Here is an 18980-nt window from a genome sequence, read left to right as displayed (position 1 = left end):
ACCCAGAGGGGGGTGGTGGACGGGTCAATGTCGACGTGGGAGGGTGTGGGCAGCAGAGTCCCCCAGGGCTCGGTCCTTGGCCCGGTGCTGTTCAACTTCTTCGTATGATCAGGGGTCAGCAGGGCAGGCCTTATGAGGAGAGGCTACGGGACCTGAACCTGTTTAGCCTCCACAAGAGAAGGTTAAGGGGGGACCTTGTGGCCTGCTACAAACTGGTCAGGGGGGATCAGCGGGTATTGGGGGAGTCCCTGTTCCCCCGTGCGCTGCCAGGAGTGACCAGGAATAACGGTCACAAGCTGGCGGAGGGTAAGTTTAGATTAGATATTAGGAGGCGCTACTTCACAGTCAGGGCGGCTAGGGCCTGGAACCGGCTTCCAGGGGAAGTGGTGCAGGCTCCTAGCCTGGGGATTTTTAAAAGGAAGTTAGATGAGCACCTTGCCGGGGTCATCTGACCCCGGTGCTCTTTCCTGCCAAGGCAGGGGGTCGGACTAGATGATCTTCCTAGGTCCCTTCCGACTCTAGCTACTATGATACTATGATACTATGATTAGCGACCTGGACGAGGGTGTGGAGAGCATCCTGCTCAAGTTCACTGATGACACCAAGCTGTGGGGCAAAGTGACTACACCGGCAGGCAGGGACCGCATCCAGGCAGACCTGGATAGGTTGGAGAAGTGGGCGGCTCTGAACAGGATGTGGTTCAACAAGGACAAGTGCAGGGTGCTGCACCTGGGGAGAGGGAACCAGCATTATGGTTATAGGTTAGGGGCTGCCCCTCTCGGCAGCACAGGGGCAGAGAGGGATCTTGGAGTCAGGATCGACTCCAGGATGAATAGGAGTCGCCAATGGGACGAAACAATAGGCAGAGCCAACCGCACCCTGTCCTGCATCAACAGGGGCATCACTAACAGGTCCAGAGAGGTCTTGCTCCCCCTCTATGCGGCGCTGGTCAGGCCGCAGCTGGAGTCATGTGTCCAGTTCTGGGCGCCGCACTTCAAGAGGGGCATGGAGAACCTGGAGAGGGTCCAGAGGAGGCCACTCATATGGTTGGGGGCCTCCGTGGACAGCCCTATGGGGAGAGGCTGAGGGACCTGAATCTCTTCTGCAAGAGGAGACTGAGGGGGGATCTTGTGGCTGCCTACAACCCTATCGGGGGCCAGCAGCTGGGACTCGGGGAAAGTCTGTTCACCAGGGCCCCCCTTGGAGTCACCAGGAACAATGGCCACAAGCTGAGGGAGGATGGGTTTAGGTTAGATATTAGGAAGAACTACTTCACGGTAAGGGTGGCCCGAGCCTGGAACAGGCTTCCCAGAGAGGTGGTGCTCTCACCTCCCCTGGAGATATTCAAGAGGAGACTGGATAGGCACCTGGCTGGGGTCTTATGACCCCTGGCACCCCCAGTGCTCCTTCCTGCCCATGGCAGGGGTCGGACTCGATGATCTGTCTAGGTCCCTTCCCACTCATTGAGTCTAAGAAGTTTCTCACTAGGAGGGCAGTAAAGCACTGGAACAGGTTACCCAGAGAGGCGGTGCAATCTCCATCTGTGGAGGTTTTTAAGACCCAGCTAGACAAGGCTTTGGCTGGGATGATCTAGTTGAGGCTGGTCCTGCTTTGAGCAGGGGTTGGACTAGATGATCTCCTTACGTCCCTTCACACCCTTACTTTCTATGGGTCTAAAGGAGGGGATTACCTTTTTTTCTTTGGCTCTTCTGTATCTTCTTAGACAAGTGGAAGGAGATGCAGTGTAGACTTGACACGAGAACTGGGAATAAGGTCTCCCACCCTTTCACAGCTGAGTGCCAGAAGTGCTGTCTCTTAGGATGTCTTCAGACTGGGCAAAGCAGTAGGGAACGTGCTGTGAAAACAAAGATGTCCCTACAGGAAGAGGGCCTGGGAAATGTAACGGGGCTTTGGCACAGTAGCGTGGTTGATGCCGGTGGAAAGCGGGGCTGGTGGAGGGGGCTCCTGTGATACGTGGGGGCCCTGTTAGAGTTGTACAGAGGAGTAGCTGCATTTGATAGAGAGGTGTGCATACAGCTGTTTATTTTTAAGACTGTGGCTGCATTGAAGGGGGAGTGAGGCTTGAAGAACCCAAAGGAAAGGGGCTGTGTGTGTTGGGGAGGGGGATGATCATGGGGATGTCTTTGGAGAACCAGCCAGGAGTCGTCGGTGCTGGAGAGCTTGCCCGAGTTGGCTCTGAGCCTGGTGCTGGTGGAGCGAGGCCATGTGGACTAATCTCGGTGCTGGAGGAGGAGGTTGCTCCGAGTTTACTCTTGCCTTTGCTTTTTGGGGAGGCCTGTCCAGTGCCATGCCTTGTGCTTGTCCGTCTGCTTGCAATCCTCCCCCAGGTGAAGGCAGCTGGTGGGGCAGGAGGCATCCTGCACCCTTTGTTCTCTAAATATGTGCCTGAAGCGCAGGTTTCTGAAGTCTGACCCATCCTAGATCTGCCTGACTTAGGCTCTGTCGCCTTTGCGTTGTTCTGGTTGCATGCTTTGTCCCAGCTGAGGCAAAAATGGTGTTAACAACAAGAGGCATGTTGATATAAACTCTTGCAGCTGCTTTATAAAATGTCTTCTGCAGCTGCCTCATTCCCTGTCCCGTGTCAGGCAGAGCCCCTGCTGCCTTGGCACCCTGCTAGCCAGAGCCACACTTAAACATGTCTTGTGTGATGCCTCTTAGTTTCGTCTACACCTGCCCATAGAAAATCAGGACCTCAGGAAGTCATCTAGTCCAACCCTCTGCTCAAAGCAGGAGCATCCCCAACTCCATTATCCCAGATAAGGCTTTGTCTACCTGGGTCTTAACAACCGCTAAGGATGGAGATTGGATATCCTCTTTGGGTAACCTGTTCCAGTGCTTCATTACCCTCCTAATGTGAAAGTTTTCCCTAATACCTAACCTAAACTTCCCGCGCTGCAACTTGAGAATATTGCTCCTTGTTCTGCTACTTGCTACCATTTGTCTTCGCTGCAAGTCCAAGTCAGCCTTCAGCTGAGTGCCACAAGGAGCAGGCATCTCCTTTGCACCACGTGGGTGGAGTGGATGGAACTGGGGATCTGCTTTCAGGGTCCCTGGACCTTGTATTGTCCTTAGCTATATGCCGATCCCTGTCCTCCTTCCAGCTGCACTGTTACCGCATGATACACCGGATCCCACGTGCTCCAGCTACCACCAGTTTTCATATCTTCGCCACAGCCTGGTTAAGTCCCCAGTGTTGAAATCCTGCATGGATGCTGCTGCTGCCACTTCTCCTATTTCTTTGTCCTGCTGCTTGCACATCTGTGGGAGCCCCTTAGAAATGTCCCTGCTGTCCTTTTCCTCCAACAATATTCTATTGGGGCCTTGGTTTTGAACCATTTCCTGAATCTCCCAGGCCTGACACAATTCCTCTTTTTCACTTCAAGCTTCCTCTTTGGCTTTGGCTACTGTTTCCTTTCTTTGTATTGCACAGCTATCCCTGCTGCTGCTTCCTTTCCACAGCGTACTTTGTGTAAGTACTTCCCCCAGCTGTGCATACGTGCTGCTCCTCGAGAGCAGGAGCTGCCTCCACTCAGATTTTCACACCTCAGTGAGGCCTGTTACCTTGTTTCTTGAAAAACGTTATGCTCCCATTAGCCGTGTTGACCTTAAGGGATCTGCTTGTTCAGGGCTGCTGTAGTGGCTTTGACAATGGCAGCTCCTCCTGTCTCATGGACCAGGCACTCGAACAGAGCACAGTCACTGCAAAGGAGACAGTGGGGCATAAGTGTTTTATGCACTTAACTGATATACAGGAGCTTGTTACAAAGGTAAGCAGTAGGGGGAAGAAAACTGGGACAGGCTTTGTGGTTAAGGTCTGGATGGAGTGGATAGAAAGGCGTATTGCTGTGTCTATTCCCAGAATTAGGTAGGCATTGCGTAGTGTGGTAGGCATGTATGCGCAGAAATAAGAGAGAAGGGTAGAGTTCCCCCCTCTGCCAGGGACCTTCTGGGTGGTTTTTCCATCCAGAGGTAGCTTGCATACTTTCCTGTAGGGTAGGGTGTAGCAGGTCAGCTCAAACAGTCTTTAAAACTCAGCACATTTCCTGGCCACGCTTGCCTCGCAGGAAGTACCACCAAACATAAATCAGGAATCAGGCAGCAAACACAAACACAGTCAATAAAGGGTTAACTCACTACCTAGGATATTTTTCCAGACCATGAGAAGGTGACTCCAGTTTTCTGCTGCTCTCTCAGCCCTGCAGTCTTCCTTCTCTGCCTTTGGAGCAAATTTCCTGGCTCAGTGCTGCCACCTGGACCCTTACAGCTCCCAGACCCCGAGAGAGGACCCTGGCTTGATCCTGCTGCCGGTAGCCTGATGCCTCTCAGTCTCTCACAGCCTTTTATCTCTCTCCCAGCTCCTTTCCCTGGGAGCCATTTTAATTTCCTCTGTGCCAGCTAATGATCCTTCCTAGCTGGCCCAGTCCTCCTAGGCAGCCTGCAATCACTTTTGACTGCCTGCAGCTGGGTTGTAGCCCCTGCAAGCCTGCAGCCTGCTACACAGGGGTTAGGCTCCCATGCTTTTGAGAGTCAGGGCACTTCTCCACAACTTTCTGACTGTGGTGGTATCTCCAGTGGAGAGACACTGAACTATTGCTATGTGCTCCATGCATTTCCTCAAGGGAAGTGCTTTAGAGGCATAGAGTGGCCATGAAAAAAACATCCTGCATTGAAAGGGGGAGTTGAACCCAATTGGGCAAAATGTCTCTTTGAATCACCCAGCCTTAAATCCATATTATTTTCCTCTCCTGCCTTGCAGCACTTCAAGTCTCTTCTGTCGGACCGGGCTTCTAACTCAGCAGCACTGAAGAGTTTCAAGCAGACGTGCTGCGCAGTGTGTTATTTTTTTTTAGAACTGCTATAGTGACCAGATTTAAAAACAAAAAAACAAACAAAAAACCTTACTGAATGTGGGGCCTCTGCCAAACATTGCCTATATTACTCAATGAACTGGTTAATTCCACAATAGATTTAGATTGGGCACATGCGTAAAGTAATTATTGTGCCATTAAAATGCCTATCCAGCCATAAAACGAGCCAACTAGCTACAAAATCAGCACCTGAAAATATGGAACAACTTTATAGCTGGTTTCTCTACTCAGCTTTCATTTGCACGTGTGGCGGGGCCCTCGGATATTGTGTCTCTAGCTCTGCCTGTTTAGACTGCTGGTTTGGAGAATTAATATGGAGGTTTTGTCTTAGCCCGTGTTTGATTTCTGTCTGTTTTAAGCTGATCAGAGAGCCCTAATGCGGGAGGAGTCTACATGTGCAACAGCTGCTCAGGACACTTCTACCGGGTCATCATGGTCTCCTGGTTGAGAGCCACTGGGTTAGCGCTGTATTATTTGAATTATTGTAAGCTAAGGGCTCCAGTCTTTGACCAGGATTTCTTTGTGATAACCCCTGTGCAAACACAGAGCAAAAGGATGGCCTGCGCCCCAAAGAGCTTACAGTCTGAGTATGGGATGAGACAGCAGGTGGGAGCAGCACAGGAAAGCAGTGAGATCCTATCAGTCCCCAGGGGAGGCAACGTGGCCTCCATGTTTGTTGATAAGCATCATGGTAACGGTGAGTTTTATGGAGTGATTTGAAGGAGAGCAACAAAGTGGTGTCAGGGAGATTTATGGGGGGGTTGCTTCCAAGCATGATGGGCAGCATGGGAGAGAGCCTGAAAGGATTGGCTTGGCAATTTAGTACCCATGCATGTGTGTGTGTGATAGTCAGGCATCATGGGCTAACAGGAGATGGGAACTGACTGGAAGGCGAAGATGTTGGGTAGGAAAGTCCTTGAAAGTGAAGACCAAGAGCTTGCATGATGTAGTCGGAGGGATGTGAAGAGAGCTGCAACGCAGCCAAAGTGGTGGACCAGAATGATCTTTATATCTGCTTTCCGGGTAGACACTAGAGAAGGCTAGCCCGAGCCAAAGTAGAACCAGGTGTAATGTCTATTCTGCCACAGATTTTTTGTCTCAAAGTAAATGAATCATTTGGGCATTTAAATACCTTTGCATAGCAGGGCCTAACTCCCTCCATGCCTCAGTTTCCCATCTGTAAAATGGGGATAGTAGCACTTCTCTGCCTCTCAGGGATCCGGGTGGTTCTTGGGTGATGGGAACCCAGGAAATACTGAGGATGAATAAACAGATCTTTCGCCTGTTGAGATGCAAATGGTCCTGGCTGTTAGATTTCCAGCAGCATCCAGAGAGCCCGCCCAGGAACAGAGTCCCATTGTCCCTGACGCTGCACTGTCTTTCTGTAAGATCCAGGCTTGACTGTTTCATGGGGTTGGACTTGGCCTCAAGAGCTGCTTAGTCCAAGCCCCTGGGTAGACCCAGGATTTGCTGCCCCGGAATCATCCCGAGCAGATGCTTCTTGAACGCATTTGGGGGAAGGAAATTCTCTGAGCCCTTTCTTCTGTTGCCCTGCTGTTCCTGCAGTTAGAAGATTTTTGCTAAGATTTAATCCACGTCCTTTTTTTTATGTAGTTTAAACTCAGTCTCATGTCCCTTTGGGGCAATGAAGAATGGTATTTCCATCGTATTTTCTGGGAGCCTTTCAAAGATTTGGAAACTTCTGTCATGTCCTCTCTTCATCTCCTGTTCTCCAAACTAAGCATTCCTGTTTACTTGAGCAACTTTCCTCATATGAGTATTGTGTTTATAACCCCTTTACATCTTTGTTGCCTGTCTTCATTCAGCCTCTTCAGTTTTCTACATCCTTCCTACAATGCAGTGCCCACATCTGGACCCAGCGCAGGATACCCTCCCTGCCCTGCTCTGTCTTCCCATGCCAGGTCCTGCCCGCTGGGCCACGGAGGCCCATAGGGGAGGGCATCAGGGCAGGGAGCCCTGCAGTGGGCAGCCTGCATCTGCCCCTGCCCCACGTGCAAAATTGGGGGGGGGGCATGTGCCCCCTCCATGCTCCCCTGATGGGTCGTCTCTGGTGCCCAACTTGTCCCTTGGAGTGCATGCAGCGGAGCTTCTCCCCCAGCTCCCCTCCTCATGGATGAGCTGCCCATGGCTCCGTCCCTGCATTTCTCCTCTGGCCCCGGGCACCACCCCGGCTGGGCAGTGCCCCCTCCTCCAGCCACCAAACTTGCCCGCTCCCTCTCTCACTGTGGCTGCCACCACTTCAATGTGCATCAACCCCTGCATTGCCTGTGCCTCTCCCTAGACTTACCCACAGGCATGGTGGCACTATAGACATTTTCTGGCTTGAACAGGTTTTCAGTTTTACCTTTCCTGTCTTAGACAGATGTCAGTGTATTAGAGTGGCTTCACACTGCTTCCGTGCCAGCAACAGGTGACAATGGCAGTGACTTATGTTTGGGTGGTTTTGCCTTATTGTTTATATTTGTGTTTTACAGAGTACAGATTTAACGAGCACAGCCGGCTATGACAACATCCTTCAACACTTGAATGATGGCCGGAAGAACTGCAAAGAATATGAAGACTTCCTGAAAGAAAGGTAGAGCTTGTTTTGAAAACCTATTGGGTCATCAGCAGGAAGAGAAGCAATAAATAGTTATTACCACTGCTTCCTGTTCTTCCTAATTTGGTTTCCCTGGGGTATTTTTATTTGTTTGGTTGTTTGGGTTTTTTGGGGGGTTGTTAAATATTAACACACAGGTGTAAAAATCTTCCAAAGTGAGCTAGGAGGAAAGTGTTTTTACACTGTCTTTCCAATGTGGCATGGGGGCTGTGTGCTTTGTGTTCATTGTCTTGTGCTCAGTACCTTCAGGTTGTTGGACGGGGAGACAGTCGATGTCAGCTACCAAGCCTAACATGAGGTTTTACAGTTGTCATGTACTGGCAATGCCTACTGAGGACATTTGGAAGCTTTTGTAGCAGGAAGTTGAAGCTTATAATGGAAGCCATAAGTACTATGGATAATACGGTGGCAGCTGGCGGTCTCAGAATCACTAGCATATTTATCCTAGCACTTCCCTGCCTCGTGGAGGTGGTGTTATTCCATGTTACACAGATGCAGGAGAATTAAGGTGCTTTGCTACTGGTCTGAAGGTGGAAGTTCAAATCCTGCTCTAGACTTGCACTGAAGGTTGCTTCAGTGGGTCAAGTTGGCTGTGAGTGGTCAAAGGTAGGGAAACATGGGACATGATCTTGCTGGGATCCTAGCTGACTTCCTGCCCCTGGGGCAGGGGGCTGGACTCGATGATCTTCCAAGGTCCCTTCCAGCCATAGTGTCTATGAAATCTATAAAGCGCTGTTTCCTGCCCGGGGCAGGGTGTCGGATTCGATAATGTATTGAGGTCCCTTCCAACCCTAACATCTATGAATAAATGGGCATGCCCTAGCCGTGCTGCCCAGTGACTTGGGCAGACCTTGGATCTTTTGATCTTACAGCTGCAGTAATCTGTCCAGGGTTGCATGGGAGGTTAAGGATGAAGCAGGAGTTTGTGTCAAGTCTCCCAAGTCCCAGCGGAGTGTCCCAACCTCTAGACCACCATCTTGGTCAGCATTTCACCTTGTTCTTCAATCCATTGTTAGACCTGACAACTCTGGCAAGGCAGACGCCCTGCAACAAAACTTCAGCAAGCAGAAATCCTACTATAATTCCCTTTTATATTTGCTACCAGAGGTGTGACAGGCTTTCACTGGCGCTCTCTCTCTGGGAGGAGATTGCAAAAGTTTCAAGAGTCTCATGAACACAAATCCATGGCTTCTGCTTTGTCCATCCTGCAGTTGGCTCCAAAATGTGGCCTCCCATGTCCATACCTCCTTCACATATTGTCTGGCTGCTGTACAGTTGCAGAGGCTACGGATGTAGTGGACTCACTGTTCAGGCGTTTCTTTCTAAAGTGAGGTCAAGTAGTTACTCAATACCACAAAGATTTTTTTAGATCACACCTTTGGGAGGCAACATTTTATAAATAGCTGCCTGCTTCTCAGCAGATTTGCACTTGTTTCTATATCGCACTGTGACAATTAGAAACGTCCACTCGGGGCTCAGGTTAATCAAGGGACTTGAACAACCTGAATGTGTTTCTCCCTTGAGTTGAGAAAGAAGTATTTTCTTGGGAAGTGCTGCTAGCGCGTGTCCTGGAACAGCTAGTTGGGTGGCGAACAACCACAGGATGTGGTTGATGGCTCAGGCATTTTTTTCTGTAACTGGGAGCATTGGGAAGAAATGCCCATCCTTAGCACTTCTGCTTTCCCTTTCAAAGGTCCCTTAGAACAGCATTTCTCAGCCTGTGGGTCGTGACCCAAAAGTGGGTCGCAAGAATATATGAAAGGGCTGTGAGCAGAATGGATCAAAAAACTAAAAATGGATTCTCCTTTAAAGGAAAAAAATGTGGGAAACTGGCTTTTCCCTTGCAGGCTGGCAGTCTGCAAAGGGCTGCTTGGGGCCCCTCCTGCCCCACATATATCCCCCCTGCCCTGCACACTGACAGGCTGAGGCCTGGGGGCAGAGGGCAGCGGGTCAGGAGTGAGGGGCACTGGGTCAGGGCTGGGCATCAATGTTTGCAAATGGGTCCTGGTACAAAAAAATTTGAGAACCACTGCATTATAACTCTTAAACCATGGAGAAAAAAATTCAGACTCCTGGGGGCTGAATTCTCCACCATTTGCAGGCATGGCCCTCATAAACTTTACCAAGAAAACCATAACCACAAGAAGGGAGGGTTTTCTTTTGAACTCTGAGCTTCAGGGGAGGTTGAATCTGAACCATCAGCCTGGGAGCTCCTGAATTTGAAACCTGCCGTTTGATGCTGATTTTCATCAAGGCATTCATGTAGTTAGAGGCTCAATAATAGCCCGTGTATAAATTGGGGATGGTACTTGACTGAGTTTGTCTTTCCCAAGACATGCAAACAGTGTTTGAATTTTGATGGCAAAAGGTTGCAGAATGAATGTGAAGGCTTTGCAGAATGCCTGTAAGTACATAAGGAGTGTGCAACAGGAATTGGGGAAAAGGGTTGCAATGATTTTCCTGTTGCTCCTTAAAGAGCTGTTACTTAAAATACTGACTTATAAAGGGGCAGGCCAGGCCCCTGCTCTCTGAATCAATGGGAGTAAAGGACCAACCTGCCCTCTGCAACACAAGCCAAGGATGGCAAGTCTGCCAAGGGCTTTGCCCTAGTGCAGTGTTTCTCAACCTTTTAAGTAGCAAGTACCCCCTAACTTCTGAAAATTTTAATAAGTACCCAAACACTCAACTTTCTAGGGGATTTTATATTTACAGACTAATGTGTGCTATATGTTGGAAGAGGGGCTGTGTATATAAAGCCGTGATATGACAGATGTCTGATCTGGTGTGGTTAGGGTTGTCACCTTTTATACCGGGGTGCACAACTCAAGCATGTACCTGGGCTAGAGGCGATGTTGCCCAAAGCTAGGAGGGCTGAACACAGAGCCATGCAAAGCGCGGCACGCCAAATTATTACTGGGGAATTTAAAGTACTGCCCAATGTGCGGCGCACCAAATTTTTTGCCATAGTTTTGAGAGGAAAGAGGGTGCGGGAGAGAGCATTTTGGGGTACCCACATATCCCCTGCCTGTGTCTCGCGTACCCCCAGGGATACTTGTACCACAGGTTGAGAAACTATGCCCTAGTGCATGCATTCATGGTGCAGATCAGCATGTATCACACAGCTCCTTGTAGAGGTTTCAGCCATTCGTGGTCGTCTCCCGTTAGAGTGTGGCAAGTGCCGTGTTTGCATGAGATGCAAACACAGATTCGTGTCTCCAAGCGATGTAGGACGTGCCTTTGCCTGAGAAGGACTTGCGCATGGGGCCCAAGTTATGAATTGGCAATGCCAGAGTTACACAGCCACTAATGTTCCAGGCCCAAAGTCACCCAGGTTGTCCCTGTTATGTCACCCGACCAGGTAGTTTCTATGTCAATTAGTCAGTGGGCGCAGAAGGGGCACAGATCTCCATGGTGTCATCTGCTATGGAAGTGTTTGATTTTAGCCACTGGAAACATCAGTAATGAAGGGGCCCAGACCGTCATACCAAATAGACAGCAGTAAGAGCTCTGTTTGATTTAAAGACCATTGGGTAAGTAGTAACATCGTTACCCCAGCCACTACTTTTGGACTAACAGTATTCCAGCTGGACTAAAAACTGGGCACAGAGGTGAAATTCAGCTCCATTTTTTATCAAAATCAATTTGATCCTATCACATAAAGGCCAGGATCCTCCCTTGACTCTTTAGAACATATCAGGGTTGTTAAGATACTTGTGGTCCCAGACCAGCTACCCACAACCTTAACTAAGACCTTTTAAGATGAGTATTTGCAACCAGTGGCCTTGATTTAGAAGATTGCTTTCTGTTTGTATATGGGAATGGTGTCACACTGCAAAACTCGGTGCAGCCCTGACGCTTACAGCGAACTACCCTCAGACGCTGAACTGCATGTGAATTCTTTCACTTTTCTTCCTATAACAGGGCAATCATAGAAGAAAAATATGGCAAAGAGCTCATTAACTTGTCAAGGAAGAAGCCATGTGGGCAGACAGAGCTGAAGTAAGTCTAAACTTGTGCACTCATAAGAAAAACACCTTTGTTTTCAACAAGGAGGTCTGGTACAGTGGTGTAAAAGCAGGCGGTGGCAGTTACAGTGGTGTCGAAATTTGGTAATGAGGTTACAGGAGGAAAAAAGAGAAGTTTTACAGCAGATGTCTTGTGAATGAGTGGCTGTCTCTGAGTTACGATGTCGACAGCATGGAGAGGGTCCAGAGGAGGGCCACTCGTATGGTCAGGGGACAGCAGGGCAGGCCCTATGAGGACAGGCTGCGGGACCTGAACCTGTTCAGCCTCCACAACAGAAGGCTGAGGGGGGATCTTGTGGCCTGTCATAAACTAGTCAGGGGGGATCAGCAGGCATTGGGGGAGTCGCTGTTCCCCCGAGCACCGCCAGGAGTGACCAGGAATAACGGTCACAAGCTGGGAGAGGGTAGATTTAGGTTAGATATCAGGAGGCACGACTTCACGGTCAGGGCGGCTAGGGTCTGGAACCAGCTTCCAAGAGAAGTGGTGCAGGCCCCTACCCTGGGGGTGTTTAAGAGGAGGTTAGATGCACATCTTGCTGGGGTCATTTGGCCCCAGTATTCTTTCCTGCCATGGCAGGGGGTCGGACTAGATGATCTGCTCAGGTCCCTTCTGACCTTACAAACTATGAAACTATGACTCCTGTGCTGTTCTCGTAGAGCATTCATCCTGCTCTGTGGTCACTGGGAAGGCCACTTCCACCCAGGAAAATTGTCCAGAAGCACAGAATAGTAAAACCTGCTTCTTCAAGAGCTTTTCATAGGTAGCTGCCAAAGTGCTTCCCAGAAGAAGTAGGCAGCGATCTGTCTGCTTACCAGATGAGGAGGCCACCAGCACACAGAAGCAAGGTGTTTTGGTTCGCGCCACGCAGCAAAACGAGGATAGGACTCACGTCTCTGGATGCTTTGTCTGCTAGAGCAGCATTTCTCAACCTGTGGGTTGCAAGAACGTATGAAAGGGTACTGAACACACTTTAAAAATGGGTTTCTGCAAACTTTAAAAATGGATATGTCTTTAAAGAAGAAAAACACAGGAAACTGGCTTTTCCCTTGCAGGCTGGTGGAGTTCCAGCCTGCAAGAGCCCTACTCTCCCCACCCCACATACTGTGCAGCGGGTCAGGAGAGAGGGGCACTGGGTCAGGACTGGCCACCCATGCTTACAAATGGGTCCTGGGACAAAAAAGGTTGTGAACTGCTGTGCTAGAGACCCTGCCTTGCTTGCTGTTGACAGCTTATAGTTACTGCAGCTCCTGCCTCCTGATGTCAAAGTTGTAGCAGAACAGGAAGTGCCAGACTTCCTCATTTGTGAAAAGGGGATTACAAATCCCTCGTGCTTTTGGACAGTCTCTGCCCTCAGGAGATTTCTGCCTCCGCTTGTGTATAGGTGTGGTTACTAGCACCACTGGGCCCAGACCTGGGTTGGGGCCCTGAAGTGTTGCCATAAGCAAATGAACACAAATGTGAGCTAAATGAGATGTCCTGCCCTGCTCCGTTGGTTGGCAGATGTGCAGTGGTAGAAATAAGTACGAAAATACCATCCCTTGTCATGGTGTTGCTGTATAGGGTAGTGAACTCATGCCCCTGATGTGACAGACTGATGAAAAGCCCAAGTGTGTGTGGACACGTGCACGCGTATGCTCATACGGTGTGCAGCACATATGTTTTCAAGAAAGATGGACTGAGGTATTCACTGCTCCTACCATATAAAATGGATCAATTCCCACCAGGTTAAAGGGAAACATGGTATTTATTGATCTTCTGACTCTGGCCACTGTTTGATGTTGCTCTGAGCCTAACTATTCTGCTTCCAGTTTTTTTTTTCCAATTGTGTGCTTGTGTCTTTTCAGCACCCTGAAGAAAGCGCTCGAAGTTTTTAAGCAACGTGAGTAACTGTTTAAGCTTTGTTCCTTGTATTGGTGAAAAAACCTGCCAGGGTGTTTTGCAGGGCACAGCCTGCAAAGAAATTCAGTCCTTGCAAATCTGCAAAGCTGTATGCTTGCTTGCAGGAAACCACTTGTAAAATCAGAGTCTCTGGAGGATACGACAAACTTTTCCCTTTGGTTCATTTGTTTTAGTCTAGCAAGCAGCTGTCCTGGCTACCTAGTTTCTCGGAGCATAGTAGCATCGTAACTCAGAGACTGCTTCTGCATTAGTGCTATTGGATAACATGCATAAAGAGTGTGGGAGCAGGGGCACTGCCCCCCACTTCTCCCTCACAGGCAGCACTTTGGGTTGCAGAGCCTCTTGTCCCTCTGGTCCTAGGTGTGTTTTGCTCCTGGCTGTGTAATGGGCTGGCATCTTCCACAGGAGGGGAGAAGTGTGCCCCTACCTGGCTTACTCTACAGCTGGTGGTCAGGGCACTGCCTTGGGAGTTGTGACCGTGGACCTTCTCAGGCTGCGGATGGCCTGGAACCCTCTTTCTGGCCAAATCCTGTCGCTGTTCAGCTGACATCTAAAAGGCAGAGCAGCACCATCTTCTGAGTCCATGCTTAAGGCTGGGAGCATCTGTGGCTGCTGTGCCTTGTGCTCAACTCGGTACTTACTGTTGCTTGTGTCTTAGCCATGGTCTGAGTACATGTATCAGATCAGGCCCCTTTGGGGCACTCTGGCATAGATGCTTAGCTAGGAATCAGCCTTGAGGAGTGAAATGCCTACGTTACCCTTAGCTCAGCTCTGCAAGGTGGCAGCACAAGTGACAAGTGACACAGACCTTTAGGCATCCAAGGACCTTAATGGACAAAGGAGATAGGCAAAGGGGTTGTGCACTTGTATTTGAGGTGTCCAAAGGCATAAACAGTCCTGCCTTTTTAACTGCTTTGAAAGGGGCATAGCAGCTGTTGCTCAGGGGTGTGCATCAGTGTCTTTACAAATCTAACCTTCAAATGGGGTTTAAGTTGCAATTGCTTTATCACATGCACTTGTATCACTACAGAATTGGGCAGATGGAATAGACTGACACTGATAACGATTGTTAAGGTGTTGTCTGTACCCAAAGTGCTCTCTTTAGATCTCTGCCCAAAAGTCTTGCTGAAGGCTGCAGTTAGCTGGAAGGACTGTTGTTCAGACAGCTGCAAATCTGTTAGCGGTCTACGGGCACTCTGCACAAAGGCACTGACAACATTCGTGGGGTATAAGAGCATAGGGTGCCTGCAGATGTGCGGGGAGGCTGCTCCGACGTCCTGTAATTACACATGAAATTACAGCATGTCGGAGCAGGCTCAATGATTTGAGTCTGCAGGAGCATGCTAATTAGCATGCTCCAGCAGCCTCCTGCGTCTTGTGTATCAGCATCCCTGCACTTCAAAATGGCAGCAGGGGTGCTTTAACTAAAGCTCGTTAGATGAGCTTTAGCTAAAGCACTCCCGCCACCATTTGGAAGCTCGGGGGCGCTGATCCATCAGGCCCTGCGGGTGCTTTTAATTAGAGCCGCTCTTGTAGCTGCTCTAATTAAAGTGCCCTCACCCCCCTCAGAGCACTTGTAAAAACGCCTTTAATAATGAGATGACATGTCGGGTAAAGGGTGTTGTCCAAAATGAACTTCCTGGCTGAGCTGTCAGTTGATGCCTGCACAGTCTTGAGTTTTAATTGGTTTGGTGGTTGGGGAGAGCCCTTGGGTTCCTAGACATGTGACAACGCTAAGGAAGGAGGGGGTGACCTTGCTGCCTGCCATTTTTGCACTTCCTAAAGCCCCGCGTCCTCTTGCTCACATAGATTTACATTTGTGGTCTAGGCACTGCTCCACTGTGGTTCAGATCAGCTGGTGATGTCTTCCTGCCTGTGCTAACCCAAGCCTGCAAATAGCAGTGTAGTGTTATCTACTGGAGTGGTGAAAAGAGGGAACTTCCATACTGTAGCAGTTAATATTTAACCCTAGGAAAATCACTGATATGCAAAAAATGTCCCTCATCCTTTGGAAGAAGCTAATTAGACTACAGTAACATGCACACATATCCGCAGAGCAGAGTGGGATCGTCACGTAAGACATAAGGGTTTCCGGGGAGGTGCTTGCTATGATTTTATTGTAGGGCTATGTGCAGTTTTGCTGGCAGCTTCATTTCAATGCTGTTTCAACTTGTTTCGAACTCGAAACAGTGAAATCGAAACGAAACAGGGAGCTTTGAAACAGCCTCAAAACGAAACAAGGCAAGTCAAAATGTTTCGAAAATTTTGAAACGTTTTGAGTTTCAAAGCTCAAGCTGGGCTCGTCTCCGGGGAACAGGAACTAAAGTAAGAGGAGGAAGCGGGGAGGACTGCTCTCATTATTGACTGTGTAGCTGGCCGGTGACTGTCATCCTTCCCTGAGGTCCCTGCCAATCCCAGTGCTCTGGGGGAGGGATGGAAAAACTGCATAAAAGGCAGCATTGTTTGAATTGCCCTGCTGTCTGCCTTGGTGTCAGTTGAGTGTGCACATTAACACACACATAGTGTCACCCACCCATGTCACGAGTTTTGCCTGTCAGCAGCTAGGGTGCAGGGCCCCAGAACCCAGAGACCCCCGGCAACAATCTCCTCGACAGCTGGCAGGCGTCGTGGCCACAGCAGGGGCCACCACCCCTGCAGCTTTCATCCTGCTGCACCTTAACACACACAGTATCACCCATGTCTTGAGTTTTGCTTGTCTGCAGCTTGAGGTGCAGTTTCCCCCAAACCCCCACACCTATCTCCTTGAAACACGGCAAGCCTCATGGCCTCAGCTGGGGCTAGCATGCCTGCAGTTTTGACCCTGCTGTGGTGTAACACATACACATGACGTGAGTTTTTTGCTTTCAAGATGTTGAGGTGCAGTTTCCCCCAAACCCCTGCACCTATCTCCTTCAAACTTGGCAGGCTTCATGCCCCCAGAAGGGGCTACAATTCTTGCAAGTGTCATCCAAATCAGGCCAGAATGACAAAGTTATAGGCTGTTTCGAGCTTCCCCATTATAGCCTATGGGCGAAATGCCGAAACAATTTTGACAAAACGGAATGAAACGAAAGTCGAAATGAAACACTTGTCCCACCAAAACGGAAGTCGAAATGAAATGGTGCCATTTCACACAGCCCTACTGAAATGGAACGGCGGTTTCAAATCAAAATGAAATTTGAAATGAAATGCTGTTCTGTCAAAACGCAAGTCGACCCGGAACAGTGCCGTTTTGCAGAGCCCTGTTTTATAGTGTTCTGCTCTAATCACATGCCAGCAGTGCCCAAGTGCACTGGGCAAAGCTTTCACAGGATGAAGAGGTGAATTAGATGCAATTAGCATGACAGAAGCACTTGTTGCGGTTGTTACTGGGCTATTGGGTACTTTTTCCTGGCAGATAAGCTATAGAGAAAGAAGCAGGTGGCACAGCAGGAGCAAGATTGTGTGTTTGAAATGTGAGTGTTGCTAGAGATAAGAGGCTGAAAAAGCTGCGATAATATGGTGTTGCTGGAAATCCAAACTCCTCCAGGACCTGCCCACCACAGTTGTGCGGGATTCCCCAGCCTCAGCAGGGTTAAAACATAATGGGGACACAACTTTTGAATTCTGGGCTCCAAAAACAAAGCCACTTACTGCCTGAGCCAAGGAAGAGTCTTAGCTATTAGCACTGGAGTGACTGCTGGATCTGGGCAGAGAAGAGATCATTCCAATTAAAAATGAGCCTTACATTGAGTCTGCGAGATGGGTTTATGCTTCAGTTTACCTGTCTGTAAATTGGGGGCTGGGGAGGGCAGGGTGAACACTTACTTACTTCATAGGATGCTTTTAGACCTTAGTGTATTGAGGGATGTACATCAATTCCCAACCTTAATCCAAATTCAGATGGAATATGTATTCCTGATTTTTGCTTCCTTTGTGGGTGCTCTTATTCTGGAATCAAATTGTCTTGTTCAGAATGATCTTCATTTAGCTCCAAAGTGGATTAAGAACATCCCACAAAGGGCGGTAATGAGGATTCACTGCTCTGCAATAATCCCTGTGTAGACAAACCTTTAATTTAAAGTTGTTTTAAGTCTCCTATGGCACTATCCTTCTGAAAGGGATTTATATGAAACAGGTGCCTCCTAAAGCAGTAGACTTGATTACCCAGGTCTGTTCTATTAAATCGTACAAGAGGCTTAATCAATGAAATTACTTTGTGTGCATGTCTTTTCCTCCTTCCCATCCCCTTTCATTTGCAGGGATAGACAGCGTGGGGCAGAGTCACATCCAGCTGGCGCAGAGTTTCCGGGAAGAGGCCAGGAAAATGGAAGACTTCAGGGAAAAGCAGAAACTGCATCGGAAGAAGGTCAGGAATTTTGGGTCAAGTAATGCAGCTTGCCAGGGAAGGCTTTTCAGAGGGTCTGGAGAGTTGCCAGCCTGCACCTGTCACCGGTGCTTGTGCTTGGGGTTGGTCTGGGAGATCCCGTCCGCCCCGATTCTGGGTCGTTTCTTGAGTTCGAATATGGCCCACATGCTAGGACTGACACGCTGACTTCGGCAAGGCAAGTCATGGGATTGTGGTGAGCCCAAGTAGCTGGCTCCTCAGGCTTGCCTTGGTGCGTGAGAGCCCAGCTTGACTGGAAGTTTGCTTGTATACAAAGCTCCCTGTTCAAATTGCCTTGCTCCAAACCCCTTCCTCTTGTGAACTCGCTGCCTCTTTGGGAATGCCAGCCTTTACTCCTGAATGTTGTAATGAAATTGGAGTGAATCCATGCAGCCCTTGGCTGCTTCCTTGCTCTGACCACACCTGGTTTCCTTTTGGTTTCTCAGTGTCTTTTAAGGAAAAATAGTTTTTCATTCCTTTTTGTTATAAGATGCAATGAGCCTTTCTGCTCCCCGCCCTCCAGACAGGGGCAAGTGATGGGACAGCCATGGGCTTTAGCCAGACTTTCAGGGCATGGACAAACATAACACTTAAAATGGTTTAAAAGTGCTTTAAACCTGAAGCAGGTAGTTATACAAGTCTGTCCAACCAGTTTAAATCCACCTGGAATGATTCAGAAGTGTACCTGGAAAATCCAGTGCTGTTTTGAACTGGTTTACTGTGAACCAATCTTCTATTGTGTGGACACCAAGTGACACAGGTCTGTTTGGTCCTCCAGGCATCCCACACTGCATTGCTCCTCTCCCTCCTCTCCCGCCCCCATACTTTTGCTACAGCTGGTCCTGCTGGTACACAGCCAGAACTCTACTGCTCCTTTTTCCTTTTGTTGGCACATTTTATCAGTGAGCTCCCTTGCAGTGCTTGTTCATTGACCTCGTGCTGTGGACAGAAGTGAAAGCAGAAGAGTGACAATACTCCCAGCCACAGGTCACCCACCCCTGCAAGCCCCTGGGGCATGGGTGCAAGTACTACCCCACACTCACCCACTGGAAGGCATGCTGGGCTGGGTGCTAGCTCCCACCCCCTGGTGTTGAAGCCACATCCTTTCACATCATCACATCTTGATTCCCCAGCAGTGATGCTTTGGAACGGTTTGGTTGCTACAAGTGTCTGCACCCTG

General features: G+C 49.3%; 1 protein-coding gene across 2 annotated transcripts in view; it reads left to right on the top strand.

Moving 5' to 3' along the window:
• Positions 1 to 18980, top strand: part of PSTPIP2 (proline-serine-threonine phosphatase interacting protein 2) — a 65286-nt gene that overhangs the window by 29418 nt on the left and 16888 nt on the right. For both annotated transcript variants that reach the window (XM_090037732.1, XM_090037733.1), the window contains exons 2-5: positions 7385 to 7485; positions 11431 to 11508; positions 13380 to 13414; positions 17676 to 17782. In XM_090037732.1, coding sequence (XP_089893858.1) covers positions 7385 to 7485; positions 11431 to 11508; positions 13380 to 13414; positions 17676 to 17782 — 321 coding nt within the window. The remainder of the gene's footprint in view (positions 1 to 7384; positions 7486 to 11430; positions 11509 to 13379; positions 13415 to 17675; positions 17783 to 18980) is intronic.

This window comes from Crocodylus siamensis, chromosome 3, assembly GCF_052110815.1.
Source record: "Crocodylus siamensis isolate JL-2025a chromosome 3, ASM5211081v1, whole genome shotgun sequence".
NCBI lineage: Eukaryota > Metazoa > Chordata > Crocodylia > Crocodylidae > Crocodylus > Crocodylus siamensis.
The sequence above is the reverse complement of the archived record's forward strand: the minus strand, read 5'-3'. Positions and strand labels throughout refer to the sequence as shown.